At 29.5% G+C, this 18,366-nt stretch overlaps 2 protein-coding genes and 1 pseudogene across 9 annotated transcripts; 1 reads left to right on the forward strand and 2 right to left on the reverse strand.

The window, feature by feature from the left end:
- Window positions 1-1,066: 1,066 nt before the first annotated feature.
- On the forward strand, window positions 1,067-4,536 carry LOC111288480 (uncharacterized). 2 transcript variants are annotated; one of them, XM_022879385.2, is made up of 6 exons: window positions 1,067-1,348; window positions 2,483-2,613; window positions 2,731-2,889; window positions 3,161-3,283; window positions 3,435-3,578; window positions 3,873-4,536. In XM_022879385.2, exons 2-6 carry the CDS (start codon window positions 2,488-2,490, stop codon window positions 4,335-4,337), a joined length of 1,017 nt encoding a protein of 338 aa, XP_022735120.2. In that variant the 5' UTR covers window positions 1,067-1,348; window positions 2,483-2,487; the 3' UTR covers window positions 4,338-4,536. The 2 variants fall into 2 exon arrangements, with proteins under 2 accessions (XP_022735120.2, XP_089616028.1); XM_089759902.1 differs by lacking the exon at window positions 1,067-1,348 and adding an exon at window positions 1,734-1,816.
- Window positions 4,537-5,880: 1,344 nt separating this feature from the next.
- LOC111287720 (pantothenate kinase 1-like) lies at window positions 5,881-12,141 on the reverse strand. Of its 7 annotated transcripts, none has more exons than XM_089759903.1 (11): window positions 11,693-12,141; window positions 11,357-11,395; window positions 11,002-11,211; window positions 10,298-10,344; window positions 9,885-10,050; window positions 8,606-8,725; window positions 8,429-8,523; window positions 8,267-8,360; window positions 7,939-8,070; window positions 6,931-7,043; window positions 5,881-6,467 (listed from the first exon to the last, which is right to left on the reverse strand). In XM_089759903.1, the coding sequence occupies exons 3-11, from the start codon at window positions 11,044-11,046 to the stop codon at window positions 6,242-6,244; spliced, it is 1,038 nt and encodes a 345-aa protein (XP_089616029.1). In that variant the 5' UTR covers window positions 11,047-11,211; window positions 11,357-11,395; window positions 11,693-12,141; the 3' UTR covers window positions 5,881-6,241. The 7 variants fall into 7 exon arrangements, with proteins under 7 accessions (XP_089616029.1, XP_089616031.1, XP_089616032.1 ...); XM_089759905.1 differs by having other exon boundaries at window positions 11,357-11,428; window positions 11,693-12,103; XM_089759906.1 differs by having other exon boundaries at window positions 9,885-10,001; window positions 10,298-10,375; window positions 11,693-12,102.
- Window positions 12,142-15,799: 3,658 nt separating this feature from the next.
- LOC111288006 (galactinol synthase 1-like) lies at window positions 15,800-18,100 on the reverse strand (annotated as a pseudogene).
- Window positions 18,101-18,366: the final 266 nt, after the last annotated feature.

The raw sequence follows: 18,366 nt of genomic DNA on the forward strand, positions 1-18,366 counted from the left end.
CACGTCACTTTTCTCTCTCCAATCCCCCTATTCTCTAGCTTCCTGCAATTTCGGTGAGTCTGTGACTATTTAATTTCTCTTTCATTTTTATCTTTTGCCAACAACAAGGACATTGGCTAAGAATGAAATAATAGCCTCCAAAAATGAAAATATTGAGAAAGTATAACGAAAAAAATCCAAATACAAAACAATTTAAGGTATTAAGCTTTGTTGTTTTCCTTCTAAATCTAGCAATTCCTGTATGCAATGGATAATTCTCTTTCATAATAAGAAGATACCTTAAAAAATTTTAAATAATAAAAATACCCTTTGACTAGATTATTTGAATGGTTCTCTTTCATTGATGGTGAAAGCAAAAAATCACCATTAAGCAAAACATTTCCAAGATATAGCCTCTGTGGATGCGGGTAAGATTTTCAAATAAAGTAAAAGATCTTTGAAAATTACAAATCAATTGTTTCAAAAAAAAAAAAAAAAAAACACGAAACAGGAAGAAAATTGATATAAAAATATACAAGGATTTTACGTCGGTAATTAAAACAATCTAATATATTGGTTTCTGTTTCTAATTTTTTTTTCTCAACCATAAAGATTATTTTTATTCATAAAAAGTCAGGTTGAGTAATTAATCGGTTTGATTTAAAAAAATTAATAATCAATTTAATCAATTTTTATTTAATAAATAATCGAATTAATTAAATATTTTTAAATAATTAATCATAATAAAATTGATCAAAATTAATTCGATTCGATCGATTTAATTAAATAATTAATTTTTATATTATTTTTTATTATAAATAATTATTTAATTATAAATTCAATTCAATAAAATTTAAATTTAAATATCATTCAATTAAATGATTAAAAATTTTAATAATTTTAATAATATTTTATGAAATAAAAATAAATAAAAATATTTATCTTAATTTTTTATCTTTACTTATTAAAAAATTAATTAATTTGATTAATTTAATTATTAATTTTAAAAATTAAAAATTAATTATATTAATTAATTTAACCTTAAATCGATTATAATTAAAATCAATAAATTAAATCAATTTAATCGAATTCATTCAATGATCTAATCGGTTCAAATCAAAATTTCGCTCATCCTTATTGAAAACGTACAAGTTGATAAGAGCCTTCCCACGGCCAATCTCGTTGCCGCCTCGGATTTGCGTGCTTCACCAGTTGAATCGATCTTTTAAAATTCCAAAGAAAAGAACGGTAAAATGTAATCCATTGACGATTTCCCATTGCCAAACTGCAGAATTTTAAAAGTTGGGTTTTGTTTTTTTTCACGTGGAATCTCAACTGGAACGAATATTCTAGTCAACAGATCCACGCTGTAAGTTGAAGCCATTTTCTCTGATTCTATGTCCTGATTTTTCATTGCAAAAGCTGTTAGATTTCTGCTTGGATGCTTATTTGTTTCTGTTTCTGGGTTTTCTGGTCGCTGCCTTTATCTTTTCATTGTAACTTTTAATGGGTAGTGATTCCAATTGGTCCGTATTAAAGGAGAATCTTGAATTTTGTTGCATACCATGTTGTGCTGCTAATAATTTTGGCTCAAAGCTGTTTCATTTATGCATAAATTTTTTGTCTGGCATTACTTTAAAGGTTGGCTTTATTTGATTAATTGTATCAAGGGTTTGTCTGTGGGGATAATTGTTAGTTTAATCTGATTGTAGGAGTTTGTGATGGTTTTACTCCTTTATTCTTACCCAGGTTTCTAAGTACAAAAATATTTCCTTTAGCGGATATACTTTCAATTAATCAACTGATGAAAAGACATGAAAAGATATTGCTAACTGAGGTAAACAAATTGGAAAGATTTCATCCCCTCACATTCTGTGGCTGAAGTAGAAATTAGAGATATGTCGTAATGTTCTTGACATGTCCTGGACATCTAATCAGAATATGATTTCTTACTCTGGTTTTATGTTGTAAGGTTTGAGGTTACAGATACAATAGATAATCCTGAAGTCTGTGTGGTTTGTTAGTTTAACTAAGGGTCTGTTTTATTTTGGTGGTTTGTTAGTTTAACTAAGGGTCTGTTCTATTTTGGTGGTTTGTTAATTTAACTATGGGTCTGTTTTATTTTATCTATGGTACATAGGATGACAAACGTACATTTAACCTCAACGGATAAGCTTTTGTTCTATGTTATATCATTCATCCTGTACTTATTCAAAGTTGTACAGATTTTGGTGGTTAATACACTTTGCATCTAATATTTGAAAAGCGGCATGGTCATGAAACTAACACCTTACTGCTATAGTAGTTATCAAAGTATCTTGCCACCAAGCAACGATGCATTCTCTACTATCCGTAATACATCTGATCTGTGTAAATTTTTGGGAAATTTTGGTAGGATATCAATCACTTGCTGATATAGTTGTCTTACCCAAAGCAATGAAAAAGAACACATCTTTTAATTGGTAGTGGATTAGCATTTGTATTAATGTTTAGATTTTAACAGGTGAGATGGAAGAGAAAAAAATAAGCATAGATATTCCTAGGAGTGAAAGAAATGGAAAACCCAAAGTTCTCGATCCAGCATTTTCTGCATTTTTTGTTAAGCTACGTCGCAAACTTCAAAATTGTCTTAAGGTTAGTCATAGCTCTTACTTAGAGTGGAATTTATTTAATGGAAGGCTGTGTTGATGAGATGGGTTTTTCTCTATCAGAATTTGAATGATGAATCCCTGTTTTTTGTCACGTTCACAGTGCAACAGATTAGCAAAAGATAATGATGGAATAAAATCAGTGGACTCTTTTCTTCAGAAGGAGAATGGTTCATCTACTGGATTGGGGATTGATCTGGAGAAACAATTGCAAGCTTGGAGAGAAAATCCTTCATGGGTCAATCAACCTCCAGAAATAAAGGTAAAGAATCCTTTGTTTCGATCATGGTGTCTAATCGTAGACTACGGTTTTAACATTAGATCAGTCTAGAACATGACAAGTTCGTAGTACTATTTCATTCATATATAAAACATTGAAGAAAAATCTTGGTTTCTAGTTTTAAAGGTAATTATAAATCCAATGTTTGCACTACATTGCTGTCATCTTACATTCTTGATGGCTTTGTTTGATATTTTATCCTAAGGATCTGTCAATTTGCAAAGTATTAGAAATCTAATGTTATTCTTGGCAGGTCAGTGTACCAAAAGGTTCTCTTTGCAACCTTAAGGCGAAAGTTGATGTTGGGTTGCCCCCAGATGCAGTGTATAATATTGTAACTGATCCTGATAACAAGAGAGTGTTCAAAAATATTAAGGTGAGTGGTACATTTTCACCCACAATAGTAGATGTTAAGTTTTATATCACGGTACAACTACCAATTTGTGGCAATGAAATTCCTAGCTTCAATGTATCAAGCAGTTTTAGAAATTTTGATTTTTATTTAACAAGCTGATCTTCTGTTTCAGGAAGTGATATCTAGAAAGGTTTTAGTTGATGAAGGTCAAAGACAGGTGGTTGAAGTGGAGCAAGCAGCTTTGTGGAGATTCCTTTGGTGGTCAGGAACCATCTCAGTTCATGTTCTAGTGGATCAAAACAGAGAAGATCACTCAGTAAGGATTTTTTTTCTTATTATTTGATTTTAAAAAATCCATGAGGTAGCCTTCTCTTTAAGAAGGCAGACTTTGGTTTTTGTGTTGATGAGTTAACTTCAATGTTAAATGTTCTATTTTGGCTGCCAAGCTGAGTTAACTTCAACGTTAAATGTTCTATTTTGGCTGCCAAGCATTTAATATCTTTTGCTTAAACTTATACTGTTCAGATTACTCAATGCATAAGTTGATTGCAAAAAGATCATGCATGGTTTACTAGCAGTTACTCTTAATTCTAATGATGACTGTTAACAGATGAAGTTCAAACAATTAAACACGGGATTCATGAAAAAATTTGAAGGTCACTGGAGAATAGAACCTGTTTTTGTGGATGAGAAAACCTGCTTTCCTTTCAAACCTAAAACGTGGGCAGACTACTGTTCATGTACTGGGGGTAAAGGAAGGATTGGATCAAAGGTGAGCTTGGACCAACTTATTCAGCCAGCCATTGTCCCTCCCCCACCCATTTCTTGGTATCTAAGGGGAATTACTGCCAAGACCACTGAGATGTTGATAAATGATCTACTTGCTGAAGCTGCCAGACTCACGGGTGGCTGTGACTCTGAAAATTCAAACAAGGAGCTTAGATTATCTAAGGAAATAAATGAACATCACCAACTTGATCAGATATGTGACATTAAAGAAAGATGGAACTTGCGTAGGAGAAATGCAAAGCAGCATGGCAAGAAACCGTTAACTGCCCAATCATCTACTTTTTGATTGGTTCAAATTCATCTGTAGTCAGTTGCTTCAATATTTTATTTCAAAATTGTCCAACAGCATTGTAATGATGTTTCTATTTGAACTTTTGAAAGATTCTTCTCTACTTCAAAACATTTGTATCGCTTCTGTAATTCCAGTTCAATGTTAGTAAAGCGCGATTGATAAATTAAAACAAGAACATTGGCATCTTCAAACCGAGTTGTTATGTTTGGATATCAGCAGTCTTCCCCATCTCTTTCTTCCTTTATTGCATCTGGCCAGCAATTACGTTAAGTCTCTTGTTGAAGTTATAATGATTTTGAAACAAGTATTTGGACACATGGATGCTATTGAGGAATCTCATGGCATCAACTAGCAATCCAATGGAAGCTACTTGGTAACATTCTTGATAAACTTATATTATCAAGGTTTCATATGGGCGATAAAATTAGTCGCTGAGATTGAAACCAATGGTGGCGGTGACATTATGTGTGATTGGATACTGAGATCCAGGATGCTATTTAAATGGACTAAAGTCAATGGTGACAGTGAGATTGGATATTGAGTCCTATGATGCTTATCTAAATACACCTCAAGATGCGATTAGCCCCCCAAAAAATGTTGGAGTCTACTGCACAGAACTCCTAAGTGACCTTAAGTCATTTGAACTCGAAGCACGAGAAATAGATCTTGTCGAGCAAAACAAACCCGAGAAAGGTCATATAGTAGAATGGCAGTCGCACTAGATTCCAAGGCTTTATTTGTTTTGTGAAAGTTGATTACCAAGAAAATATTCAGAAAAAATTTTATTTTTTATGAAAAAGTAGAGATTTTTTATTGTTTGGATGAATAAATAAATTTTTTTTATTATTTGGCTGTTTTCTGAAAATTTTATTTTATTTTCAAATAATATTAACTATTAAAATATTAAAAATTATTTATAATTAAAATATATTGAAATTATTCATTATTAAAATTATTAATATTAAATAATATATATTTTAATAATAATATTTAATATTAAAATATTATATTAATATAGAAAATGCTTGAAAGAAAACTATTTTTATATTAATATTTTAAAATATTAAAAATAGTATTACTATTCTTCAAATATTATTTTTAATATAATAATAATAAATAGTAATATTTATTATTAAAATACAAAATATTATACTATTAAAATAGTTATATTTTATATAGAAAGTATTTATTATTAAATCATAACAAAAATATTATTAAAATAATAATATAAATACATTAATAAATAAGATAAGAATAATATCTTTTAAATTGAAAAAAAAATTAAAATATTTATTATTGAAAATAATAATTTATATTATTTAATATTAATTACTAAAATAATAAAAATATTATTTAGCTTGAGTATAATTGTACTCACGCACTTGATAAATAATCTTACCTATAGATTTTTTTCGATTTTTTTTTTCTTTTGAAAAGAGAAAGACAGTTTTCAAAAAAAAAAAATTTTTTTTTCACTGATCAGTAAATTATTTTTCATTAATCAACCAATTTTTTGTCAAACAAATACAAAAAGAAATACAAAAATCATTTTTCATAAATTATTTTATACAAAACATACAGAGTTGTAATGAAATGTATACATCCAGGAAAAATCTACATCAGAAATTCAGAAGAAAAGCAGTTTGAAGTAAATGATTTCATTAGAGAAAAAAAAAGCTACGTATATAGCACATGTAACATACGGAGAGATGCAACAGAATCTGGTCTAATTGTGAGATCTAACTGTCTTTGTTGTTCTCCAGTCGCTTTCCATTTACATTATTGTTCCTACAATGTATCAACTATGTTGCAGACCTGCATGGGTGCCTAGAGTTTTCCACAAGAATCACTTCCGCCTTGTATGCTGTATCAAAGTGCGAAGGAAGTGGCTGTAGATGCTACGTTCCGCGGACTGTACACTCAATACTTTCATTCCCATTTGGATCACTGTTTAATGAGCAAGAAATCTTATTTCCGGCAGAGGATGCGCTGATGGGGAACCTTTGCAGTATTTTATGGACCATCAAGCCATCAAGACTCTGATTCTCATAACTCATGAATGCACCCAGTGCCCCAAGAAAACCTTCATGCCGCAAAAACATTGCTTTGGCCTCACCTTTGGACCTGTGACATGCATTTCAGAGAAGAGACCAAGATAAATTAATTGAGAGTCATGGAAGATGGATATTGGCGAAAGCAAAAAAGTTGTGACATGAAAACTTCTAGGCAACTTGACCTGAAGTCTACGTTTGGAATCATGTAGCAGATAAGCAAGAGAAAAATAAGATGGCCAGCTCAAGAACTTATTTCACTTTTTATTTATTTCGAGGGAGTTCTTTGTTCCACCTTTTATTGAATCAAAGTTTGCAATTTTGTCGTCATTACAACTACCTTTGGAAAGGTAGGCTTTCACATTTTAATTTTCACTGAAAATTTCACTTAATGGATGAATCGAACTTGACAAAATGAAATCATTCAGCCATCAGCATCAAGTGTTGAAGAACAATCATTTGAGGTTCATGTAAGGGAATATATAAATGTGTTATGATGAGGACTGCAAATGAAGAACTAATACACTAATACTTACCAGAAATGAACAGCAACAGAAATTGTATCCATAGTATAGGCATGACCCTGAATGAAAAATCCCGCAAAAAATATCCGCTTAAGCCCAAATCGAAGTGCATTCAAGTAAGAGATCTGGGAAAAAAAAAGAAAAGAAAATGAGGCCAACAAAACAACTATTAGTATTAAATCTCTTTTGCTTTAATTTACTAAAGCATAATGCATATAGATCATGTTTGGTACACAAGATTAAGATAAGATAGGATAAGATATTATTATGAATAGAATTAGATTAAATAATATCATCTTATTTGTGTTTGATGTATGCAAGAATTAAAATAGGATAATTTGTTTATTTGTCAAAATTATCTTTCCTCAAAATTTATACAATTTAAATTATTTATATAATTTTTAAGGGTATAATTGGACATGTAAGTTTAATCCCATGAATTAAAAATAATCCTCTCCACTTGGGGAAGATTGAATAACGGTATGCCAAGAGGATATTAATCCTCCTTACAATCCTTATCCCTTTCTTTAGATATATAGGATGATTATCATCCTATCCTATCAATAATCCTATACATCAAACATGACCTATACCATAAGATACTAACAAGAAAGAAATCAAGAAAATATAGTTTTGACCCAACAGAAAATACAATCAGAATACTGAAGACCTAAAAGCTAGTCCCGACAAAATAGTACACACATAATTGGGTTAAAAACTTACTTGTACTCGTGATGATAGTAGATTAACAAAGCATAACCATATAAACCAATTAGGCAAAACAACAGCCTACAATCCTGATCCCGAAAGAGTTACTAATCCTTGGAATGATTGCCCAAACAAGGTACTGACTGACCAAGCATGGAAGCAATATCTATTATCATTAAGGCCAAAAGCCCTATAACTGCCAGTTTGATCCAACTTTCCATCTTAGTAAGCAATTGTTCAAGGTTATCACTGTTTTGTGATAAACATTTGATTTTCAATATGCCAGAAAACCATCATCACACCACAACTAACCTGACCAATATTATTTGAAATCATTCGTAAAAGGGAGCGGGAGATGTCTTCAGGTTTGTAATCTTCCAGCTCTTTATCATCAGAAATGACCTTGCCAAAGCTGGAAGCAATGGTTGTTGCAGAGAGACCAATCTGTCATTAGTAAAACGGTTGTGAAACAGTTTTTTATTATATGTCAGAAAATCAAATATCGAAATTTACAGACTTTTGTTATGTTGAACAAATTAAGGTCATGTTATATGAAAACTCCAACATACGTACATCAACATGGAGAAAGGGAAGTTCTCATAATCTAAGTTAGGAACTTATGATATAGACATCTCTGTACCTTTCCATAACCTGTTCCACCATAGATATCACCAACAAGCATATCTACAACTCTATTATTTCCCTGATGACTTAGCTCCAGCAACCCATCAAAACTGAGACAGAAAACACATTGGTTGTGAAACACTAAATGATAGGAAAATAAGATTAGACTAGACATTACTTCTCGTCCTTTGTCAAAAGCCTTCCCAAACCCCAAAATGTGCCACCTCCAAGGTTAGTTCCACTAACTCGCTCAAACTTGCCATCTCCATCTACCTATATACCCAAAAGACTGACAATCAATTATAGATATTAAAAGCCTTAGATATTACCAAAGCAATGAAGATGACAAGAATACCTTTATCATGCCAACACCAGACCCAATGTTAACAAGAAGATAAGGATACAAATCATTATGATCAATCGGAACAAATTCCTTCTGACCATCCAAGTATGTAAAAGCTTCTTGGTGGACTGCCTACCCAAAGAACAACATGCAGGTAGATATTAAGAAAAAAAAAAACACATAGAAGCTATTTGCTAACCCTTATTGAACATGTGACGAATATGTAAAATTAAAATTGTATTTCAGCAGCCATGAATATTTTCTATTGGTAAATATATTCCTCCTCCCTAAACAGGAAAAAACTACAGGGAAGTTTACATAAACTTTCAGAGAATATCATGACTGTGAGTATAAAATAAATACCAAAACCTTCCAGGTATAAACAATACTCTCTTTCGTTTTCAAAAACTATGACATGAGTACATTCTTAAATTTAGAGATCTAAGAAGACGAAAGAAGATAGAAGAAAACTTAAAAATCACTCCAGATATAGCTTGCTAAGATGCCATAAAGACTCGGAATTCATTACAAAACCAACTAGAATAGTCTCATAGCTCTCTCTCTATATTTAAAAATAAAGGAGCTCTGCCATCAAATAGACATTGCAACACCTGATGCTTTCTCCAAATGTGCAATAGCTCTGGAACTGATAATTGAATGGAATGTATGATTTGCAGTGAAATTTTTAACAGCTACCACAGCACATTTTTTATCTTAATTTCTTAAAACTCGGTTCAGATATCCACTTTGATGCCCTATGTTTCATAATATTTCCTGGAACAGCCATCGAATTTCCGGCAGGGAAAAAAAATTAAAGCTTGTTCTCAGTTATTTGTTTTGCATAATTTGCAATTCCTGTTCTCATTAGTTTAGGATTTTAGCTTTTCTACCTTGCAGATCCTGTCTCACTCACACACAAGCTGCCCATACCATAAGATAGTAAAAAGTTAACCAGTTAGACATGCTGTTGAATATGATAGATTAGCTAAAGGCAAAGGAGTCAAATTCTGCACTTACATCGTATAATTTGCTGTGTTGTTGAAAATATCATAGTCAAGAGACAAAGCCAAAATGAACTCAAATATATGAAACAAGCATGCATAATTTTCCAAAAAGAGAAAAGGGAATAAACATGAGCATACATACATATTCCAGAGGACAACAGAAAAGATTATTGGCTTCAAGACAGATGCAGGTTAAAAGACTATTTATCTTACAAGAGGACTTTAATAAGAAAATTAAGAAAGACTCCAATTTGTACATACCAACATACATTTATGCAGTATCCCACCTTAAGCAAAAAATTTGCACCAGTCACAAGGCAGTCCATTTCATCTTCCTTGTCAAGAGTAATTCCAAGCTTTTCTTTGAATAGGTCAGCAAATTTGTAAGCACCACCGCCTGTCGCCTGCAAACAGGTATTAGCTGTGTAAGATATCTTTATACTGCAAAACATCCTTCAAAATACAACAGAAACAAGCAGTAAGAGAGAAATAAGTGCTCACAGCAGTAAATGGCTATAGAATTAAAACAAGCAGTCATTTAAATAAAATGCGAAAAGAGAAAAGAAAAGAGCATTAGTTACATGATTAGTTAATTAAATTTATCAATTAATAAGAATGGCTAGCTCCTATGTAGATTATAAAACAGAATATCTAGAAATCAATTGAACTTCTTCAAAAAACCATAGAAATGAAATTTTACCTTAATAAAGATCTTGTCACTGGAAGGAGCAGTGCAATCACGGAAACCTGAATCCACATTTATTAATAAGAAAACAAGCTGAAGCACTGTCAGGATAAAATGTGCTTCTAAAGCATATTCAGGAATAAGGACTTCAAATGAGCAATGGCAACAAACTTGTTCCCATGGTTAATAATGCCAGATGCTTTCCTAAGTACTAACCATTGAAGAACAAATAATTTCCAATAAAATATGATATTTTATTTATAAAAAATAGATTAAGGAGTTTTTTGCCCAAAGCACATGATCCTAACATGCAAAAGTAGGAATATCACTGAATATAAAATAGTGTTTCCAAGAAAATAATACATGATCTCTAAAATTCACCCTGAGAACTACGAAACAAATGTCTGTGAGCACCTTTTCTTTTTCTGGAGTAATATATTGCCAGTTGGGCCAATATGCTCTAGAGCCTAGAACACTTAAGCAAATCAAAACTGAAGTTAAGCAGCTCAATCCTCATGTAGATTCAAATAAGATCTAGAGAACCCTATTATTCAGCTCAGGTGGCTAAATGAGACCCTATGGCAGTTGGCAATCATACTGTCTCTTATAAGTTAAAAACATACTTCTTGATTATCACTCAAAATCTGCCAGAAGTTACTTATATTCAAGGAGAACTCTGTCTAAGGAATAAGGATTATAACAATCGCAAGCAAACATACCACCAAGGTAAAGTTTCTTGCAATGAATGAACTCCAAGAAATCATTTATCTTGCTAGTTTCAAACTTTGCGAAATGAAGCCGTCCTTCGAGAACAGGTTGACCAGTATCACTATCGGAAACACCAACACTCTCATTGTGAGACCTTTGCTCATCATCATCTCTACCACGATCATTATTTCTCCAGAAATATACCAATTTGATCAAAGATCCTGTCAACCAACATAGATGATTGTAATAAATGTTACTCTGAAACTTGAACTGTTAGATACTCTAAAAGGAAAAAGAAAAGGCATTATTATAAATATTTCACTCTTCTTTTCAGTGCATATCAGTACAATTGAGAAGGATTCGAACCTTAGACCCCAAACTCTTCTAATAACCGCTAGGCCATGTCTGGGAGGTTCCATAAATATTTCAGTCAGTTAGCTGAAAGAGCAATAAATCCTAAGAAAGAATTGGGAAACAGAGAACCACGGACTGACAAACAGATAAGCTAAGGTGGGGAAAGCGAAGTAGCTTTCAAGACATAATAGAGTAGTCCAAATCAACAAACCAAAAAGAATAAAAAAAAAAAAAAAAAACAGCGGAATTCAACGTAGTAAATAGAAAGAATTCAAATTGAATGAGAACTTGGCCCAGAAAAAAAGGGAAATGCGAGAAAATTCAAAGATCAAAGGATACGATACAAACCTCCTATGTCGAGAGCCAAATGGGATATTTGACTTTGGGGTTCAAAATTTTGTGGGTTTGAAACATCAGCAAGGAGATCCATATTGTTTGTTTCTTTCTTGGGGTGTTTAATTTGGGGTGGAGCTTCTGAAATCTTGAGCTGAAAAGCCAGAAGGCTGAAAGAAATAGGCCGCTTTTAGTCTCTGGGTTTCTGCACTTAAGTACCTAACCCATCTCACTGGAGAATATAAAAAAACACAGATTTGGTGGGTGGGATCTTATCCCAGATGAGAACAAAATTTTTGTTGCTTTTTGTCAAAATAAAACGCGATTGTCGGTGATGTTCAAGCAGAAATTTTTTCTCAGAAAAGGTGAGAATAACGTGAGATGTGATTATTGATTCTGTTAGTCAAATACTTTTTCTTTGACCTTCTTCAGTCTTTCGCCCATCAGACCATGATACCCAAACTCCTACAACTGAAATTAGCTCCTCAAATATTAATAAATAGTTGTATCAATCGATTAAGATTACTTTTTGAATAAAGAAATTTTGAATTCAAAATTTATTGGTGAACGTTTATTAAAATTATCTTAAATATATAATTTATAATTATATGTCTTACATTATTAAATACACATATTTTATTTTAATTTAAAAAATTAAAAAATTTAATTTTTAAAAAAAATAGAAATTAGCCCTTCGTCGATTTTTTTTTTTTTTTGTTTAATTTTCTCTTAAGGATAAATGATGAAATCCATTTAATCTTAAAAAAAAAAAAAAAAACCTAGCACTGCATTTTGCTGTGGATTTAAATTTTTTATTTGTAATTAATAATATTAAATTTATTAAATAAGTGAGTATAATTTTGATTATAATTTTTAATCAAAATAATAATTAATGAAAATTTATCAATTAATTTATGGATAATGTACGTATTTAATTATCATAACTTATATAACAAATTAAATATAAATATACTCTTCTAAATTTATCTAGTCAAAAATATTAAAATGGATAGTTGAAAAAAAAATTAAAACTTACAAAACAAAAAGATAGATAGTTGAAAAAGAAAATTGAAACTTACAAAACAGAAAGAAAACCACAAAAAAAAAAAAAAGGAAAAGAGAAAAAGTTTATACCCGCTCAGTCTCTAATTTCATATCAAAGTTATTATTTTTTATAAATGATCTCGAACTGACATACATACATATATATATATATATATATATAAATCACATCCAATCTAATTAAATAAAATTAATTCAATAATACCACATCCATGAAAGCATTATTTTTTAATATAAATTATCTCTTAATTGTATATAATTATAGTATTTTATTAAATAAATATATTAAATTTATTAATATAATATATAAATTAAATTAAATAAATAATAAAATATATATTCTTATATATATATATATATACCCAAATGAGGTAGGGAAAAACATCTAAGCCGACCTTAAATCAATCTTCGATTTTCAAGAAAAAAAATTATCCTACCCCTATCCAATTCTAATTTTAAAAAATCGTTGTTATTGGATTAACGAATCAAAACTTATTTGACATGGATTGTTTGGATATCTTTACTTCCGCTGACATCATTTTTTACAAAATTTTTATTTAAAAAAAAAGTCAAAGAAGGTGGGTACTTATATTATCAAATTATCTTTCAAAATATAAATAAGAAATATTAAAATACATAAATAAAAAAAAAACTAAAACTTAAAAAAATGGCCTAGATAAATAAAGAGCCGATTTAATGGGAAGTGGCTTAACTCTGACTTATTTTTTTACTAATTCAATCCAATTTTGATTATGATTTGACATCAAATTATCATTTATTAATATTTGATCCGGACCCATTACATATATTTATAATTTCGTATTTGACTTAAATTGATAAAAATTAATTCAATAATTTTAATTTAATATAATATTTATGAAAATATTATTTTAAATAAAAATTACATTTTAATTATATATAAATATATTTTTATTAAAATAAAATATTAAATAATAACTTTATTAATATAGTGTATATATAAAAATAAAAATAAATCAATAATGGATATATATTTTATATACACATAAAATAGTATAAAATATCCTAAACCTATTTTCGACCCAAGTTTATTTTTCATAAAAATAAAAACTTGATTCGATCTCAAAGTTTTAAAAAGAAAAAAGCACATATTATATCGAGCGAATAGAAACTTATCGGATATGGATTGTTTTGTTATTTTTACTTTCATTATTTTTTTTTTACAAAATTTATCTAATTAAAAAAATTAAAAACTAAAAAAAATGACAAAAAAGAAAGGAAAGCCTAATAATGTACACGTGAATTTATTAAGTTAAAATATTAAATAATAATTTTATTAATATAATACATATATAATTATAAAATTAAATAAATAATATATATATATATGAGGCAAGGCATAATACCTTAAGCCTGTTTTAGACATGACCTCAATTTTTTTAAAAAATAAAAAATTATGATACGATTTTGATTTTTTTTAAATGCACTTATGTTAAATTAGAGTAAATCGAAATCATAATATATGAGTTATTTTTTCTTTTTTTTAAATGCACTTATATTATATTAGAATATATCGAAATCCATTATATATATATATATAGATTATTTTATCATCCTTAACTCTATAGATTTTTTTTTACATAGATTTACTAATAAAAAATAAAATTAAAAATAGAAAAAACCAAATAAAATAAAAAAATTAAAAGTAAAATTTGAAGGGATGTTACTCCAAAACCTATAAAATTAATATTATGGATATTAATAAAACTAACTTTTTTGAAAAAAATTTTAAAAAATGGTTTGACAAATTTTTTTTAACTAGTATCATGATAAGAAACAATTAGTAAAAAATAACAATATATAAAATTAATAAAGAGTAAATAAAAATTAACTTTATAACTTTAATTTTTCATGAGTGCTAACTCAATATTATAATCAATTATTGTATGTATGTACAAATAAAATATATGCATATTTAGTTAAACAATATAAACAATTACCTTATACAACATATGTACATACAAACATTTAAGGTAAAACCCAAAAAATCTCTCAATATACCTCTAAAAAAGACACTCTGACCTAGTCAACAACTACTTAACCAATGTGAATAGATATAATTAATTTTAAATAATTAAAATTGAAAAATTAATTATTTAATGATAAAAACATTTTTATTCAAATTTATCAACTCATAAGCAAATAAAAAAGAGATCCATCATTATGAAAAAAAATAAAAATGAAAAAAGAAATGAATTACTTAAGATTGTTTTATTAACAAATAAAATGCTCATTTTGGAGTTAAAAATATAAATCTGAATGAAAAAAAATTATTCAAATTAAATTAGAAGAAAAAAAGAAGAATTTAAAATGAAAAAGAATTTTAAAAAATTATACCTAATTTATTGCTTGATTTGATAAATTTAGATAAAAGAATTTTTCATCATTACTTTATTAACTTTTATTTTTTTCGATTATGGTTTTCATCCTAGCGGTTGATTAACAACATTAGAATATGGTCAAAGGATCAAAAGTTGCATTTTAAAATAAAAAGAATTAAAGTATCTTTTAAAAGCATTTTGAGAGAGTTTTTTTTTTAATTTTATTTTTTAAAAAAATCGCCTTATAATTCGTGAATATGATAATTTTCCTTCTTTTTATTTTCCTTGAATTACTTTACTTATAAATAAGCTCATACATATGAATTAATAATTAACTAGCTTCAAAAAAGTTGCAAAAGAAATGAATTCAAGAAACGTTTTAAATAGCTAAATCAAAAACTTGATAATTCGTTTATCTTAAATTGAAGTTTGATAAACAAGTCTAGAAACTTAAATTATGATGAAAGTGACTTGTAATTTATTAATTCAAATAAATTTGAAAATCACTAATAAATTTATTAGTTCATTGATATTAGAGTTGACTCTAAAAACTGAAAATCTAGAGTTCATATTTCAATTGCAACCCAAATATATATATATATAACACTTGAAAATCAAGTTCAGACTCCTATGGTACAGATCATCAACAAAGAAAAACTAACTTCAATGAGCCCCAGCGGATTTACAAGAAACTTTGTTCACTTTGGAAGAATATTCATGTTTATGTGTTCAAGAGAATAAACAAAGCCCTTACATTCTTCTGCGAGTAAAGTTTATGTAAGTAAGGCTAAATACTTTTATAAATTATTTTAAGTAGTACTCTATATATGTGATTAAAATTATAATAATAAAAAAATTAAGAAGATGGGAATAAGATTACATCAACTTTACGTTAAACGCTCTCTATTAAGCTTTAAGCTGCAAAGGGAGAAGGAATATAGGACATGGCTTGGTGATCAGGCATTGAAGCCATGAGTGATGGTTTTGAAAACGTTGTATGGTCTGCCTTTGAAACAGGGCTTTCAGCCTTGAAATCCAGAGACTCATCGTTGTAAATATCCCACCATTTAGCCACTGGCGTCCTGATGTCCTCTCTCTCCATGTTATCATCCTTTCCTGTATACCTCCAGGGTTTTGATCGCTATTTATTGTTTAATTTCCAAAACAAAACAAAAAAAAAAAAAAGAAAAATGAAAATGCAGACAATAAGGTTGAATTTCCATTATTAGTTATAATTACGCCTATAAGTTAAAAGGTAATGAATTTGAAGAAGGCAAAAGAATAATAATTACAGCTACACAATAGTGGACCACCTTTATGGTCCACTTTATTTTTTCAAGCTCCACATTCTATGGGGGCGCCATAACATTGCAAGAACCAGGTTGTATGCAAGAGGAATGGGTTTGTACATTTTTTGGAAAAACATATTCAAGAAATCCTGTCCATTTGCAATCAACAAGAAAACAATAATTAAAAAAAAAAAGACTAATTGATTTTGTTGATATACAAAATATGGAAAAACCATTTGATTTTGTTAATATCAAAATGGAATATGAAAAGGAAAAAAAAAAAAAAAAAAAGGAGATAACTCAGTACTTGCCCTGCAAACGGCAAGGCTCAAACACGAACATGCCGGCGTTGAAGTAGGAAGGAGGAGGAGATCCCATCTCGGTCGGCCATGTCACCTTATCAGGGCACTGCTGGCGGTAACCAATGGAGTGTTGGAGCGATTGGCTCCATACCTTCTCACAAAAGCAGTCCATTACAGCATACAAGTAGCCATCTGGTATGTCAAGCAGATGGTCTATATTATCGTATAGTTGAATATCCGCATCCAAATAAACCATCTTGCTGTACTCCTCAAACTGTAATAGTTAACATCATCACTAGTCATTTAGCACATCTCATAAATATTATTAATATATATGTATATATATTTCAAATTTTAATTGCATATATATGTTAAGGTAGGATTAAAATCATGGTATCCTCATAATTCCTTTAAGAATTTAAAATTTAGGGTTTTACATGATTAAATCCTAGATTCTCAAGCCTTGCTGTTTGTACTATATAGCTGATTTTCTTTAATTACTAGTTATTAAAGATTGAAGATTGGTAGGAAAAAAAATTACTTTTGAAGCTTAAATTTAATTCAGTTTGGTCATGCATTTATCATTAAGACTTAGATTAAAAAGTTTGAAATTTGAATTTTAAAATTTATAACTTTTATCTTATCATTGGATTACGGCCTTATTATATAAAAATTTCTTCTGAAATTAATTATGTGATGTTGAAGCATTCCTTTCGACTTTTGATATGAATGTCGTCGACATCATGATAAACAAATCTGTGGTATCGATTTCCATTTGTAATAATTAATGCAATAATCTGAAGCATAGATATGATTCTAATTACGTTCCATATACGAAGCTTCGAGTATGCACTCTTGACCTTGCATAAACCCTTGGCTAATCCCACCACCCTTTAATATAATCACCATTACCAGCTAAGAACGTTACGTAAGCCTTCTTTGAGTTGCCTCCGTTAACCTTGCCCGAGGGTGAAAAGAAGTCCATGGCCACTCCCGGCCCCATTTTATGTGAACTATGTAAGGTTTAAGTGATTTGTAGAGGTGTTCAGAAAAAGTTTAGCTTTGAGGAGCGTGAGGAAAGTAAAACAGCAACTCTGGAGATGCCACCCTACTAACCTTTACTTCCTGAGATCTACAATGGCCTCATTAGCATCCTTAAATAGAAGTAAAAAGTTGGCTAAATTCATGCCCAAATTAACTCCGAATGAAACTCAAATTTGTATTTTCATAGTCGTTTTCATGGTTTTCTTTAACTATTTTTATTGTCTTTGAAAGTCTAGCTTGGGACGTATATACAAAAGATTAAAGGAGAAAAACGAATGAACGCCCCTTATTGTTCAACATACCAAATACCTAGCCTTATCATCAAGATATATAGACGGATGACATTTTACTGGTCCAAATCATCATCGTTTGAAGATCGAAGGCCATTCTTTTTTTTCTATTTACTTTACAATAGGAAGGAAATTAATGGAAAGGCATCGAAGTCATTTTGAGTTTTAAGGCTATCAAATTCGATCCATGATAAAGTTTTCAAAAAGGTAATTCTGACGCATTCTATAACATAACAATTATAACATTTGATTTGAATTCAAATGACTAGAAAGTAACAAGTTTGGATAAAAATCTTAGATTTTCGTAAAGTTATATAATACTCATTCACACTCACAGACAAG

This window comes from Durio zibethinus, chromosome 4 (assembly GCF_047325235.1).
Source record: "Durio zibethinus cultivar Kanyao isolate XHJ-2024 chromosome 4, ASM4732523v1, whole genome shotgun sequence".
NCBI lineage: Eukaryota > Viridiplantae > Streptophyta > Magnoliopsida > Malvales > Malvaceae > Durio > Durio zibethinus.